The 14,309-nt window shown below is 44.1% G+C and overlaps 1 protein-coding gene across 3 annotated transcripts; it reads left to right on the forward strand.

Annotated features, from left to right (window-relative positions):
• Positions 1 to 167: 167 nt before the first annotated feature.
• On the forward strand, positions 168 to 14,040 carry LOC109906743 (activin receptor type-1). Of its 3 annotated transcripts, XR_004203456.1 has the most exons (12): positions 168 to 334; positions 4,949 to 4,990; positions 5,548 to 5,618; positions 5,709 to 5,963; positions 6,087 to 6,298; positions 6,389 to 6,488; positions 6,805 to 6,951; positions 8,756 to 9,031; positions 9,236 to 9,433; positions 9,575 to 9,705; positions 9,976 to 11,534; positions 12,093 to 14,040. XR_004203456.1 is itself a non-coding variant. In XM_031792602.1 (11 exons), exons 3-11 carry the CDS (start codon positions 5,561 to 5,563, stop codon positions 10,105 to 10,107), a joined length of 1,509 nt encoding a protein of 502 aa, XP_031648462.1. In that variant the 5' UTR covers positions 168 to 334; positions 4,949 to 4,990; positions 5,548 to 5,560; the 3' UTR covers positions 10,108 to 14,040. The 3 variants fall into 3 exon arrangements, 2 of the variants coding, with proteins under 2 accessions (XP_031648462.1, XP_031648463.1); XM_031792602.1 differs by having other exon boundaries at positions 9,976 to 14,040; XM_031792603.1 differs by lacking the exon at positions 12,093 to 14,040 and having other exon boundaries at positions 195 to 334; positions 4,957 to 4,990; positions 9,976 to 10,783.
• The last annotated feature ends 269 nt before the right edge of the window (positions 14,041 to 14,309 follow it).

Here is a 14,309-nt window from a genome sequence, read left to right on the forward strand (position 1 = left end):
TGAACCTGCCTTCACCTGTCTAGCTACCTGGCTGTCTGCCTCATGTAGACTTGTGCTACATCAGACAGACTCATTGTAAATGCTTCAATGAGATTTGGGTACAAAAATCACCTAAACAAAAAAACAAAAAAAAATGGTTTGGCGGACTGGTGTACCCACAATGCATTATAATGGGAACGTTGTGACGTCATGTTGTTGCGCTAGAACTGCACGACCCAACAAGAAGCCTGTGGGTGGTGGTCGATTCGTTCAGCCTTTTTACAAGTAAAAGCAACTGAATTAACTAGCACGCTAATTTGGAGTAGCACTACCTAAATCAGTTCATTAAGCCCAGGTAAGCACCATTTCGCAAGCTTTTGGGGAGCTAGCTGCTACTAGCCAGCTAAGGGCATGCTAACGAAGCTGAGCTAGAACAAGTTCAATGTTAGCGTAGCTAAAATTTACAATAGCTTTTAGTGAATTGCAAACTAATAAACCCGTAAGTAAACGTTGGCTAACTAGAAGTTGATACAATAATACAGTGCATTCAGAAAGTATACTTTTTCCACATTTTGTTACGTTACAACCTCAATTCAAAATTGATTAAATTGTACCTCCCCCTCAATCTACACACAATACTCAATAATGACGAAGCCAAAGGAAAAACTGGATTTTAGATTTTTGCAAATGTATAGATAATACGTACTGAACTATCACATTTACATAAGTATTCAGACCCTTTACTCAGTACTTTGTAGAAGCACCTTTGGCAGTGATTACAGCCTCGAGTCTTAGGTATGACGCTACAAGCTTGGCACACCTGTATTTGGGGAGTTTCTCCCAATCTTCTCTGCTGATCCTCTCAAGCTCTGTCAGGTTGGATGGGGAGCGTCGCCTCACAGCTATTTTCAGGTCTCTCCAGAGATGTTAGATTGGGTTCAAGTCCAGGCTCTGGCATGGCCGCTCAAGGATATTCAGAGACTTGTCCCGAAGCCACTCCTGCGTTGTCTTGGCTGTGTACTTATGGTTGTTGTCCTGTTGGAAGGTGAACCTTTTCCCCAGTCTGAGGTTCTGAGCAGGTTTTCATTAAGTATCTCTGTACTTTGCCATGTTTAGCTTTCCCTCGATCTGCTGAAAAACATCCCCACAGAATGATGCTGCCACCACCAAGCTTCACCGTAGGGATGGTGCCAGATTTCCTCCAGCTGTGACGCTTAGCATTCAGGCCACAGAGTTACATTTAGGTTTCATCAGACAAGAGAATCTTGTTTCCCATTAGGTGCCTTTTGGCAAACTCCAAGCGGGCTGTCATGTGCCTTTTTACTGAGGAGTGGCTTCCATCTCTACCATAAAGGCCTGATTGGTGAAGTGCTGCAGAGATGGTTGACCTTCTGGAATGTTCTCCTATCTCCACAGAGGAACTCGAGCTCTGTCAGAGTGACCATCGGGTTCTTGGTCACCTCCCTGACCAAGGCCCTTCTACCCCGATTGCTCAGTATGGCCAGCTCTATGAAGAGTATTGGTGGTTCCAAACTTCTTCCATTTAAGAATGATGGCGGCCACTGTGTTCTTGGGACCTTCAATGCTGCAGAAATGTTTTGGTACCCTTCCCCAGATCTGTGTCTTGACACAATCTTGTCTTGGACCTCTACAGACAATTCCTTCTATCTCATGGCTTGGATTTTGCTCTGTCAACTGTGGGACCTTATATAGACTGGTGTGCCTTTCCAACTCCTGTCCAATCAGTTTAATTTAACACAGGTGAACTCCAATTAAGTTGTAGAAGCATCTCGAAGAAGAATGATCAATGGAAACAGGATGCACCTGGGCTCAATTTCAATAATGAACGACGTGGAAGGTGTGGAACTAACCTTCCATGGAGTTGCATTATTTCCCAGAGAACTCATTGAGCCCCGAGTTGATTATCCCTTTCATACCATGGTTATAATTGAACACGTTTGCCGCAAGGAATGTGTTAAACATCCAGTTGAAATAACGCACGCTCTAGAATGAGCTTCAAGAGTATTCAACAATGCCATGGTAAAATTTAGCAATACGGCTTGAGGGTGTGTGGTATATGGCCAATATACCACTGCTAAGGGCTGTTCTTAGCCGTGGAATATTGGCCATAAACCTCCGCCTTCGTGTTATTATAAACTGGTTAACAATGTAATTAGAGCAGTAAAAATAAATATTTTGTCATACCCGTGGTACATAGCCATGGTATATCAGACTGTCAGCCAATCAGCATTCAGGGCTCAAACCACCCAGGTTATAATGCCCTGTATAAACTGGGTGGTTTGAGCCCTGAACACTGATTGGCTGACAGCCGTGGCATATCAGACCGTATACCACGGGTATGACAAATTATTTTTACTGCTCTAATTGCGTTAACCAGTTTATAATAGCAATAAGACACCTTGGGGGTTTGTTGTATATACTCAATATACAGCGGCTAAGGGGTGTATCCAGGCACTCTGCGTTGTGTCGTGCATAAGAACAGCCCTTAGCCGTGGTATATTGGACATATACCACACCCCCTCAGACCTGATTGCTTTAAATAACGCACAGTAAAGCAGCATGGTAGAATTCGATGGCTTTTAGTTCATTCTTAGATGTTCGAGCTGCTTTTGAAAGCAAAAGTTTAATTGAAAACATTATTGTCATTGCTGAATTAGATTTTCAAAATAGCAATCCAGGACTACGGGTTTGGTTAGCTAAACTAGCAACTCTGGTTACCAAGTCAACTACTGTAGCTATCTAGTAAACTAGCTAGCTACTGGATGTCGAACACATTTATAGCAGCAAATGTGTTAAATTATAATCATGGTATGAAAGAGATAATGAACTCGGGGCTCTATACATTCTCTAAAAAATCATGCAACTCTGTGGAAGGTCAGTTCACTCCTCTAGCGCATTGTGGAACACACCTTCACCGTTCAATATTTTCCATAGAACTCGTTGATTATCCCTTACATAATGCACGCACTAGAATGCCCTTCAAGCCAATAAGAAAGGAGTATTCAACAATGCCATGGTATAGCCAGTTGGCTAGCCAAGTTGTCTGCCTGCGTTAGCGAACAGTAGCTAGCTAGATGGCAGAGGAGAACAGACGTGTGGAGACTGATTGCTAGCCAGTTAGCTTTCGCTAAACCTTCCAGGGCATGACACAAATCATGTCTAGCCAACTAGCTATCTAGAACATTTTCACTAGGTTGCTAACGTTATTGTCTAACTAGCTATATGTGTTTTATGGTTGACTGAAAGAGTCAAACCAGTAACTTTACTACAGTGTTGGTTTTGTACTTCCGAGACTGATGTACATCACATCATTCATGTGTTGTACAGTCATGGCCAAAAGTTGAGAATGACACAAATATTAATTTCCACAAAGGTTGCTGCTTCAGTGTCTTTAGATATTTTTGTCAGATGTTACTATGGAATACTGAAGTATAATTACAAGCATTTCATAAGTGTCAAAGGCTTTTATTGACAATTACATGAAGATGATGCAAAGAGTCAATATTTGCAGTGTTGACCCTTCTTTTTCAAGACCTCTGCAATCCGCCCTGGCATGCTATCAATTAACTTCTGGGCCACATCCTGACTGATGGCAGCCCATTCTTGCATAATCAATGCTTGGAGTTTGTCAGAATTTGTGGGGTTTTGTTTGTCCATCCGCCTCTTGAGGAGTTTCCTGGACATGGACCAAAAATATTAATGTTTTGTTCCCCGAGCCACTTAGTTATAACTTTTGCCTAATGGTAAGGTGCTCCATCGTGCTGGAAAATGCATTGTTCGTCATCAAACTGTTCCTGGATGGTTGGGGGAAGTTGCTTTCTGAGCATGTATTAGTACCATTTTTTTATTCATGGCTGTGTACTTAGGCAAAATTGTGAGTGAGCCCACTCCCTTGGCTGAGAAGCAACCCCACACATGAATGGTCTCAGGATGCTTTACTGTTGGCATGACACAGGACTGATGCTAGCGCTCACCTTGTCTTCTCCGGACAGGCTTTTTTCCTCGAATGCCCCAAACAATCGGAAAGGGGATTCATCAGTCTTCAGCAGTCCAATCCCTGTACCCTTTGCAGAATATCAGTCTGTCCCTGATGGTTTTCCTGGAGAGAAGTAGCCCTTCTTGACACCAGACCATCCTCCAAAAGTCTTCGCCTCACTGTGCGTGCAGATGCACTCACACCTGCCTGTTGCCATTCCTGAGCTAGATCTGTACTGGTGGTGCCACGATCCCGCAGCTGAATAAACTTTAGGAGATGGTCCTGGCGCTTGCTGGATTTTCTTGGGTGCCCTGAAGCCTTCTTCACAACAATTGAACCGCTCTCCTTGAAGTTCTTGATGATCCGATAAATGGTTGATTTAGGTGCAATCTTACTGGCAGCAATATCCTTGCCTGTGAAGCCCTTTTTGTGTAAAGCAATGATGACGGCACGTGTTTCCTTGCAAGTAACCATGGATGACAGAGGAAAAACAATGATTCCAAGCACCACCGTCCTTTTGAAGCTTCCAGTCTGTTATTAGAACTCAATCAGCATGACAGAGTGATCCTCAACCTTGTCCTCATCAACACTGACATCTGTGTAAATGAGAGAATCACTGACATGATGTCAGCTGGTCCTTTTGTGGCAGGGCTGAAATGCAGTGGAAATGTTTTTGGGGGATTCAGTTAATTTGCATGGCAAAAAGGGACTTTGCAATTAATTGCAATTCATCTGATCACTCTTCATAACATGCTGGAGTATATGCAAATTGCCATCATACAAACTGAGGCAGCAGACTTTGAAAATGTAATATTTGTGTCATTCTCAACTTTTGGCCATGACTGTACATTGTGCAGTTGAGAAACTCTGCTATAAAATAAGCAGTAATGCATGTATGATGGCTACCTGATATGAGAATGTGTCTAACTGAATCCTGCTACTGTTTGCGCTTCTCTCCTGTCCCTTCCGGAGATTTGTAGAGGCCAGACTGGCATCCCAACTGGACCGCTACAAGTAAGATCTGCTATTAGTAAGCCCATATCTGACCAGGGTTTGGGTCAGTTCCAATGCAATTCAGTCTATTCAGAGAGTGAGTAGCAATTTTAATTCCTCTCTAAATAGAAATGAAATTGACCCAATCCATGCTCTGATGTTGGTCTTACATTCTGCCCTTTTATATTCTGCTATTTGTACATTTTTTAAATGTTTTATTTAACCTTTATTTAACTAGGCAAGTCCGTTAAGGACAAATTCTTATTTACGATGATGGCCTACCAAAAGACAAAAGGCCTCCTGCGGGGACAGGGGCTGGGAATAAAAATATAGGACCAAACACACATCACGACAAGAGAGACACCACAACACTACCAAAAGAGACCTAAGACAACAACATAGTGTGGCTGTGTATTTTTCCCTGTCAACATTGCGAGTTGCAGCCCAGTTTAATTCACTCACACGCTGCAGAGGATCGATCAATTGAGACAAAAGACATTGTGTCCCTTAAAGAGAGGAAATAAAATGACTGTGACCAGCCCTATTCTGAGAGCTGACCGTCTCCCTCTCCCCTACAGTGCAGTGAACCAAATGGGTCGTTGTGTCTTTCTGTTCCTGCTGCTACAGACCCTGCAGACATTGGCTGAAGGTAGACATGAAGTATATCTACCGCTCTCTCATATGGCCATTTGCTTTGCATGTGTGTTAACTCTCTCCCCTTCTTCTCTCTCTCTATTAGATGGCCAGTTGCTGTGTGTGTGTGAGGGCAGCGGCTGCCTCAACTCCCCCCAGTGCGAGGGCTCACAGTGCTACTCGTCGGTGGCGGTCAGTAGCCATGGGGCCGTAGTAACACGGGGCTGCCTGCAGGGATCAGAGAAGACCCGTTTGATCTGTTCTACGGCCTCCTCCCTCAGCCATGCCCTGCTCTGCTGCTCCAGCTTCATGTGCAACCGCAATACTACTGCCAGCTCACTACTGCCCCTCCTCACTACAGGTGGGGACTGCACCCCTTTACTTTAAGAAAAGCAAAGACTTTGGCTTGTTTCATGGCATGCTGGGTCCAGTTATAGTGATGTAACATTTTCTCTCTCTCTCTTCCGCCTTTCTCTCCCTCCAGCTCCAGAAGAAGAGCCTGTGAGGTATCGTGTGGAGACTCTGGCCCTGTTTGTATTGGGTCCAGTAGTGATCCTAACCCTCCTGTCAGTCCTATCTGTGTTGGGCTGCAGGAGGCTGCACCACGGCAGGCTACAGCGACTACAGGAGTTTGACCCAGAACAGGATGCGATTGACGGACTCATCACCTCTAATGTTCGGGACAGCACTCTGGCTGTAAGAAGAAAAGACTTGATGAGTTTGTTTGTGTGTATTTTATAGAGAGAACCCTGATGACCTCTGTCTCTCCCCCACTTCTCTCTATAGGAGCTGTTGGACCACTCCTGTACGTCAGGCAGTGGTTCAGGCCTGCCCTTCCTGGTCCAGAGAACTGTGGCCAGACAGATCAGCCTGATGGAGTGTGTAGGTACGTAGAAACGCAACAATTAGATCAGCCTGAAGGAGTGTGTAGGTACATAGAAACGCAACAATTAGTTCAGCCTGAAGGAGTGTGTAGGTATGTAGAAACTTAGTTCAGCCTGAAGGAGTGTGTAGGTACGTAGAAAGGCAACAATTAGTTCAGCCTGAAGGAGTGTGTAGGTACGTAGAAAGGCAACAGTTAGATCAGCCTGCTGGAGTGTGTAGGTCCATAGAATCACAACACATATAACAGACGAACACATATAATAGAAATGCAAACAGGGGTGTTGTAACAAATGAGGTCTCTCTCCCCATGTCTTTAGGTAAGGGGCGTTATGGAGAGGTCTGGAGGGGTCAGTGGCAGGGGGAGAACGTGGCTGTGAAAATCTTCTCCTCCCGAGACGAGAGGTCGTGGTTCAGAGAGACTGAGATCTACAACACAGTGCTACTGAGACACGAGAACATACTAGGTGAGTAGGAGTCCATCTCTCTCTCTAACCCACATCCAGCTCCCACATGCTGTATTGGACACAAGCACACAACAGCATATTGAACAATGTTATGATATGAAATGGTAATATTCAAATAATATTTAATAATGGTCAAGGTTCTCCTTAAATAATGTAAGAGCGGTGGTGTTATCATATACAGTGCCTTCGGAAAGTATTCAGACCCCTTGACCTTTTCAAAATTGTTACTTTACAGCCTAATTCTAAAATGGATTAAATCGTTTTCCCCCCTCAATCTACACACACTACCCCATAATGTCGAAGCAAAAACGGGTTTGTTGAAATGTTTGCACAACAAAAAAATATGAAATGTCACGTTTCCATAAGTATTCAGACCCTTTACTCAGTATTTTGTTGGTGCACCTTTGGCAGCGATTACAGCCTCGAGTCTTCTTGGGTATGATGCTACAAGCTTGGCACACCTGTATTTAGGGAGTTTCTCACATTCTTCTCTGCAGATCCTCTCAAGCTCTGTTAGGTTGGATGAGGAGTGTCGCTGCACAGCTATTTTCAGGTGTCTCCAGAGATGTTAGATCAGGTTCAAGTCTGGGCTCTGGCTGGGCCACTCCAGGACATTCAGAGACTTGTTCCGAAGCCATTCCTGTGTTGTCTTGGCTGTGTGCTTAGGGTCGTTGTCCTGTTGGAAGGTGAACCTTCGCCCCCCAGTCTAAGGTCCTGAGCAGGTTTTCATCAAGGATTTATGTACTTTGCTCTGTTCATCTTTCCCTCAATCCTGACTAGTCTCCACAACTAAAAAACATCCCCACAGCATGATGCTGCCACCACCATGCTTCAGACGTGACGCTTGGCATTCAGGCCAAAGAGTTCAATCTTGGTTCCATCAGACCAGATTATCTTGTTTCTCATGGTCAGAGTCCTTTAGGTGCCTTTTGGCAAACTCCAAGTGGGCTGTCATGTGCCTTTTACTGAGGAGTGGCTTCCATCTTGCCACTCTACCATAAAGGCCTGATTGGTGAAGTGCTGCAGAGATGGTTGACCTTCTGGAAGATTCTCCCATTTCCACAGAGGAACTCTGGAGCTCTGTCAGGGTGACCATCGGGTTCTTGGTCACCTCCCTGACCAAGGCCCTTCTCCCCCGATTGCTTCCTAGAGCAGCCAGCTCTAAGGAAGAGTCTTGGTGGTTCCAAACTTATTCCATTTAAGAATGATGGAAGCCACTGCAGAGATTTTTTGGGTACCCCAGATCTGTGCCTCGACACAATCCAGTCTCGGAGCTCTACAGACAATTCCTTCAACCTCGTGGCTTAGTTTTTGCTCTGACATGCACTGTCAACTGTGGGACCTGATATAGACAGACATATGTGTGCCTTTCCAAATAATGTCCAGTCAATTGAATTTACCACAGATGGACTCCAATAAAGTTGTAGAAACATCTCAAGGATGATCAATGGAAACAGGATGCACTTCAACTCAATTTCGAGTTTCATAGCAAAGGGTCTGAATACGTCTGTATATAATTATCTTTATTAATACATTTGCACAAATGTCTTACCCCATAATGACAAAGCAAAAACAGGTTGTTGTGGGCAGATTGAGGGGGGGAAAAATAGTTTAATCCAATTTAGAATCAGGCTGTAACGTAACAAAATGTGGAAAAGGTCAAGGGTTCTGAATACTTTCCAAATGCACTGTAAGACCATTACAGGTGTTCAAAAAATCTCCCGCCGTACTTAGCAGCACCCTGATGGTAATATTAAAATAATATATATTCGTTAAGATACTTGACCTCTCCGTTTCCCTCCAGGCTTCATGGCATCAGATATGACGTCTCGGAACTCCAGCACCCAGCTCTGGCTTATCACACATTACCATGACAACGGCTCGCTCTACGACTACCTCCAGAGGGTTCCCGTGGAGACGGGGGAGGGCCTAGCGATGGCGACGTCGGTGGCGTGCGGTTTGGTGCACCTGCACACGGAGATCTTCGGCACCGAGGGGAAGCCGGCCATCGCTCACCGAGACCTGAAGAGCAAGAATATACTGGTGACCAAGGAGCTACGTTGTTGTATAGCTGATCTGGGTCAGTAGTGTGTGTGTGTGTGTCTGAGTGTCTGTCTTTACATGATACTAATTAGCGTCGGTACTTAAATCCAGTGTGAAAGAAATGTCAGAGATTGATAGACGCAGAGCCTATAAGAAAAAAAAACAGGGCACTCAGTCACACAGAGTAGCCATTTTGTGCCAGTACTGACCAGTGTCTCTCCTCTCTCCCTATTCCCTACAGGCCTGGCAGTAACCCACTCCCAGTCAGACAACCAGCTGGATGTAGGAAACAACCCCAAGGTGGGCACCAAGCGCTACATGGCTCCTGAGGTGTTGGATGAGTCCATCCAGACAGATTGTTTTGATGCCTATAAGAGAGTGGACATCTGGGCCTTCGGTCTGGTGCTGTGGGAGATCGCTAGTAGAACCTACAGCAACGGTGACGACTAATGTTTTTATTACCTTAAATAGCTCAGGAACCTCTGGCGTCAAGTGGCTTCCTCTCCTCGTCCCCTTTCCTTCACCTAGCCCATGCAACCCTTGACCCTAACACTAGATGTCCTCTTACCCCTGTGATCAGGTATTGTGGAGGAGTACAAGCCTCCGTTCTATGACCAGGTGCCTAACGACCCCAGCTTTGAGGACATGAGGAAGGTGGTGTGTGTGGAACAACAACGACCGTTCATCCCCAACCGCTGGTTCTCCGACCCTGTGAGTATGACCACTACATGACCGTTAAATGACCACACACACTGGTACCATGACCTTAACGGTAACACTACATTAAGGTCATCCGTTCTCAGGTTTCTGTGTTTCAAACCCTGTCTTCTTGTATATCATCTTACAATGACCCTCTCCATCTCTCCCCCTCTCCTCTTTCTCTGTTCCCATCTCTCTCTCCCACCCTCTCTCTCTCTCTCTCTCTCTCTCTCTCTCTCTCTCTCTCTCTCTCTCTCTCTCTCTCTCTCTCTCTCTCTCTAGACCCTGTCTGCCCTGGTGAAACTGATGAAGGAGTGTTGGTACCAGAACCCCTCGGCTCGCCTCACAGCCCTGCGCATCAAAAAGACCCTGAACAAGATCCATAGCTCCCTGGAGAAAGGAAAGAAGTCGTGAGGAGAGGAAAGGAGGACGACTGCCAGAGGAGAGATAGAAAGAAGGCAGGGAAGTAGAGATGCCAGATCAGATGGACACAGCTGCTGCTACTGAACATGAATGTTGTTTTCCTTATTGGCTGAATGCTGAACTGAACTAGCTGGTCACTCAGTGTGAGATGGTGTTACCTTAGCCTTACCCTGCTTTAAAGGCCTGTACACGCTGCAGGGGTCAAGGCTGGGGCTCAGACCCTCTACACACACGCACTTCTGCCCATTTGTCGTTTCAATGTTCAGCCAATCATATTATGTTGCTCTACTCAGACAATCAGATGTGTATTCCAATGTAGGTACACACATGAACGAACACACACAATCTTGAGTTCAGTTACACAGGAACAGAGCCAATGGGATCAAATGAACGCTGTGGTTGTGAACTCTATAGTAAAATATTGATGTGCTTTATGTGTAGGGTGGGACTATGATGATTTGTAATGTTATGACTAGGAGTTTGGGAGTTGGTCTTGGTAAGGGAAAACTGATTACATTACAAGGAAACTTTATGTACCCATGTAAATGCAGTTTTTTTGGGGGCTAGTAAGACATTGTGTATTTACAAAGGAAGTCAGGAGACATGCCTCCACATGCTTTGAATTGTGAGCTGTGAATGCATTACAGTTATAAATATAGGAACCACATACTGATTCACTGTTGTATGCTTTGTAGAGTTCCACCCAGTGCTCTTGATTTAGCTCACACCCGCGCCATGTTGGCAGAGTTTTCACCTTGGGGCCAATTGAATGGTTTCAAAAGCTATAAACTCTGCCTACCCAGAGTGCAGGGCCGGCTCTAGCCTTTGAGGCCCTAAGCCAGATTTGGTTGTGGGGCCCCCCACCTCGCGACAAAACATTTTTAGTGGGCCCCCTCTTTATGGCAGAGAGTGTTTTTTTTTTAACCTGATTTTACTGTGTTCTATATATTTCCACAGTATGAGGTTGGAATAATACTGTGAACATGATGATAATGCCCTTTTAGTGTAGTAGCTGTTTGGAATTTTGGCCTGTTTTGGTGGGAGGATGTTTCGGCCTTCCATGGTGACATCACCATGTGGTAAATTAGTTAATAGACCAATAAGAAAGAGTTCCAAACCTCTCTGCCAATAACATTTTTAGTTGTCCACTCCCAGACAGTGCTAGTAAAGTTTTTTTGCCTTAGAAATTACTCTTGCTAAGAAACTATTTTTGTTTGTTTTCAATTAAAATTGTCTAAAATAATCACAGGTACTTAAAGGTATACTTCTGTATTTTAGCAATGAAGCCCTTTATCTCTTTCCCCAGATAGATGAACTGGATACCATTTGTATGTCTCTGCATCCCATATGAAGTCAGTTGTATCTGCTAGCAGGTGCTAGTATCCACGAGTTCATCTGACTATGGGGAAGTAGAAAAGGTATGAAATTGTATGCACTCACTACTGTAAGTCGCTCTGGATAAGTGTCTGCTAAATGACACACAAAAGGGGTCTCATTGCAAAAATCCCATAGTATGCCTTAAATGTTACCCAGAAAGTATTTGATATTGACAAAAAAACAGCTGCATTGAACCTCAGAAGTTTTGGGGCAGAGAAAAAATGTAAACATTAACACATTTTGCCATGGGGTGTAGATATTTTTGCAGTTCTAAAGCTAATTTCCTGTAATTCTACACATTGAAATGACATGTCATGTTAATGTGATATGAGTGAGAATGACTTAACAAAATCAATGGGGCCCCCTTGGAGGTCAGGGACCCTGGGCATGTGCCCTCGGTATTTGGCCAAGTTTAGATCGATGGCTAGACTAGCTACCAATCTAAACACTGTTAGCTAACATAGTTAATTGAGTGACTGACAAGAGAAACTGCTGTTGCACAACCACATTTTTAAATTGCAGCTGGTATATTCTTCTATTCTTACTCTCAATAATAAGTCAAGACCCGGCTGAGTTTCCTTTTCTGGGGGGGTCCATAGGCCCTGAGTGACCACTTATGCCTGGAAACGGAATTGCAGGAGTGTCAGGCAAGTTTATGATTCTGCTCCCCCCAGGACCTTGCCTGATCAGGATTAGTGGACAGGATCGCCAATGCATAGGAAACAGACTCGTTCCTTTTCACAGAATGTTTTACAGGAAAAGGCCAGGATTAAATCCGATCTGCAGTAGCCTGGTTAGCTGAAAAACACATTGCTCCTTTTGGGGATCGAAAGTGTGTAACTGCTTTGATTAGATTGAATCCTGACCTTATATTTGTAAGGAGCTGTCTGGAAAATACATGTCTTTTGTAATAGGGTTGTACTAGTAACAAGGTTTTTAAAGTTGAGCCCCCTGATAACTGTAAGGTGATCTGTTTTCACACTGGTACAGAAGCTAACCAGGTGTCGCTCAATTAAGGTTCCAGGTAGAAGTTTCCCCTAACCACAGATCTATAATCAGATTACCATACTACCCACATCCTAATTTTAACCACTATGGGGATGACATACCAGACCCTGTATCAGGCAACTTCTACCTACTCAAAGGAGGTCAGGAGAGAAAATGTGTTTTAAGGGTAGATTGGTGTATTTCTAGGGGCTGGATTAGATCCGTATCGCGGAAGATCCATGTGTTAGCTCGATTGAAATGTAAAGGCAACGTCCCTGAGTTCTCGGAGACTGTATTCAAGGTAAACGCCATTGTCTCACGTCAGATGGCGTCACTCCTCGGCGACACTTGTCCCTCAACCAATATCAGTGCATGCCGAATCGTCTCCCTATCCGAAGTAAGACAATGCGTTAAACGCGGCATATTTCGACTCAATCGGAAATTACCTTTTACATTTAACTTGGATCTACCACAATAGGGAATTAATACAGCCCTTATTCGGAGGGTCAGCTAACAAATGTGATTGGTTACGTTAAAGCAAGAAATATGAATGGGGTTAGAAAACATCCACACTGAGATGTGAACATCAGGGCATCAACAAGATCAGAAGGCGACCTTCTGGTCCCTGTACCTAGTCCATTGCGCCACTAGGGGGAGACACCAGTCTTTACCGCACATATATAAAGCTGGTCAGTCAGTCTGCCAGAATGACAATAGATTTGGGAATGGTGATTGGTTAAGTATGTTGGGTTAGTGAACTGAAACCACACTGGTATTCGAACCAGTGACCTTGTGTGTCTAAACTAATTTTGTACACCCTCTACCGCAGTGGTCTAAGGCACGGCATCTCAGTGCTAGATGTGTCACAACAGACCGGGCTTGGCCGGTGTGGTCCGTCATTGTCAATAAGAATTTGTTCTTAACTGATTTTTAAAAATGTTTTATTTAACCTTTTATTTAACTAGGCAAGTCAGTTAAGAACAAATTCTTATTTACAATGACTGCCTAGGAACAGTGGGTTAACTGCCTTGTTCAGGGGGAGAACAACAGATTTATACCTTGTCAACTCAGGGATTCAAACTAGCAACCTTCCGGTTACTAGTCCAACACTAACCACTAAGCTACCTGCCGCCCTTTTAAATAAAGGTGGAATAAAACATGTTTTACCACCTAACAAGCCTTTATTTGCCATTCACCTGTAGCTGCAAACTCTGCCAACATCCAACCAATCACATCTATTCTTCCCTCAGAACAAGATCGAAAAAGGAAAACTCCACTGAGCTTTAAACATCAGAGGGCAAGGTGGAGCTACCACCATATTGTTTATACCACTCCAATCCTTTCAGACCTACACAAGTATATAGTGTTGGGGTTAGGGGTCAGTTTGTAATTGGGCATCTATGAGTCCCTTTTGGAAAATGAGCATGCACAATTATTTACATAAAAAGAACCAACCGTACATCTAGTTTTAGAGAATCCGTATTCATTCACAAAATGAGTTTATTTTGTTGCTGTACATTTTTTATTACATGTAATAAAACAATATCTGCACTTACCAAACACCATCTGCTGTCTTCCATTCTGGTGGTAAATAACAAATAGATTTTGTAAAAAAATATAATCAGCTCTATTTACAATGAATTTACACAGATTATACAGATTATGCTTACATTAGAAGTTGATCAGACACTTGTACAATGAGAGTTAGTTGAATTTCAACAGGCATAGCCCCCTATTCCCCCCCCCCCCTACTGACCACCTCTAGTCCTAATACTGTCCCCTGTAGGGATCCATAGCGTAGCAGCCTCAGCCCTCCAGCATTAGTGGCC

Source organism: Oncorhynchus kisutch, linkage group LG16 (genome assembly GCF_002021735.2).
Source record: "Oncorhynchus kisutch isolate 150728-3 linkage group LG16, Okis_V2, whole genome shotgun sequence".
Taxonomy (NCBI): Eukaryota; Metazoa; Chordata; class Actinopteri; order Salmoniformes; family Salmonidae; genus Oncorhynchus; species Oncorhynchus kisutch.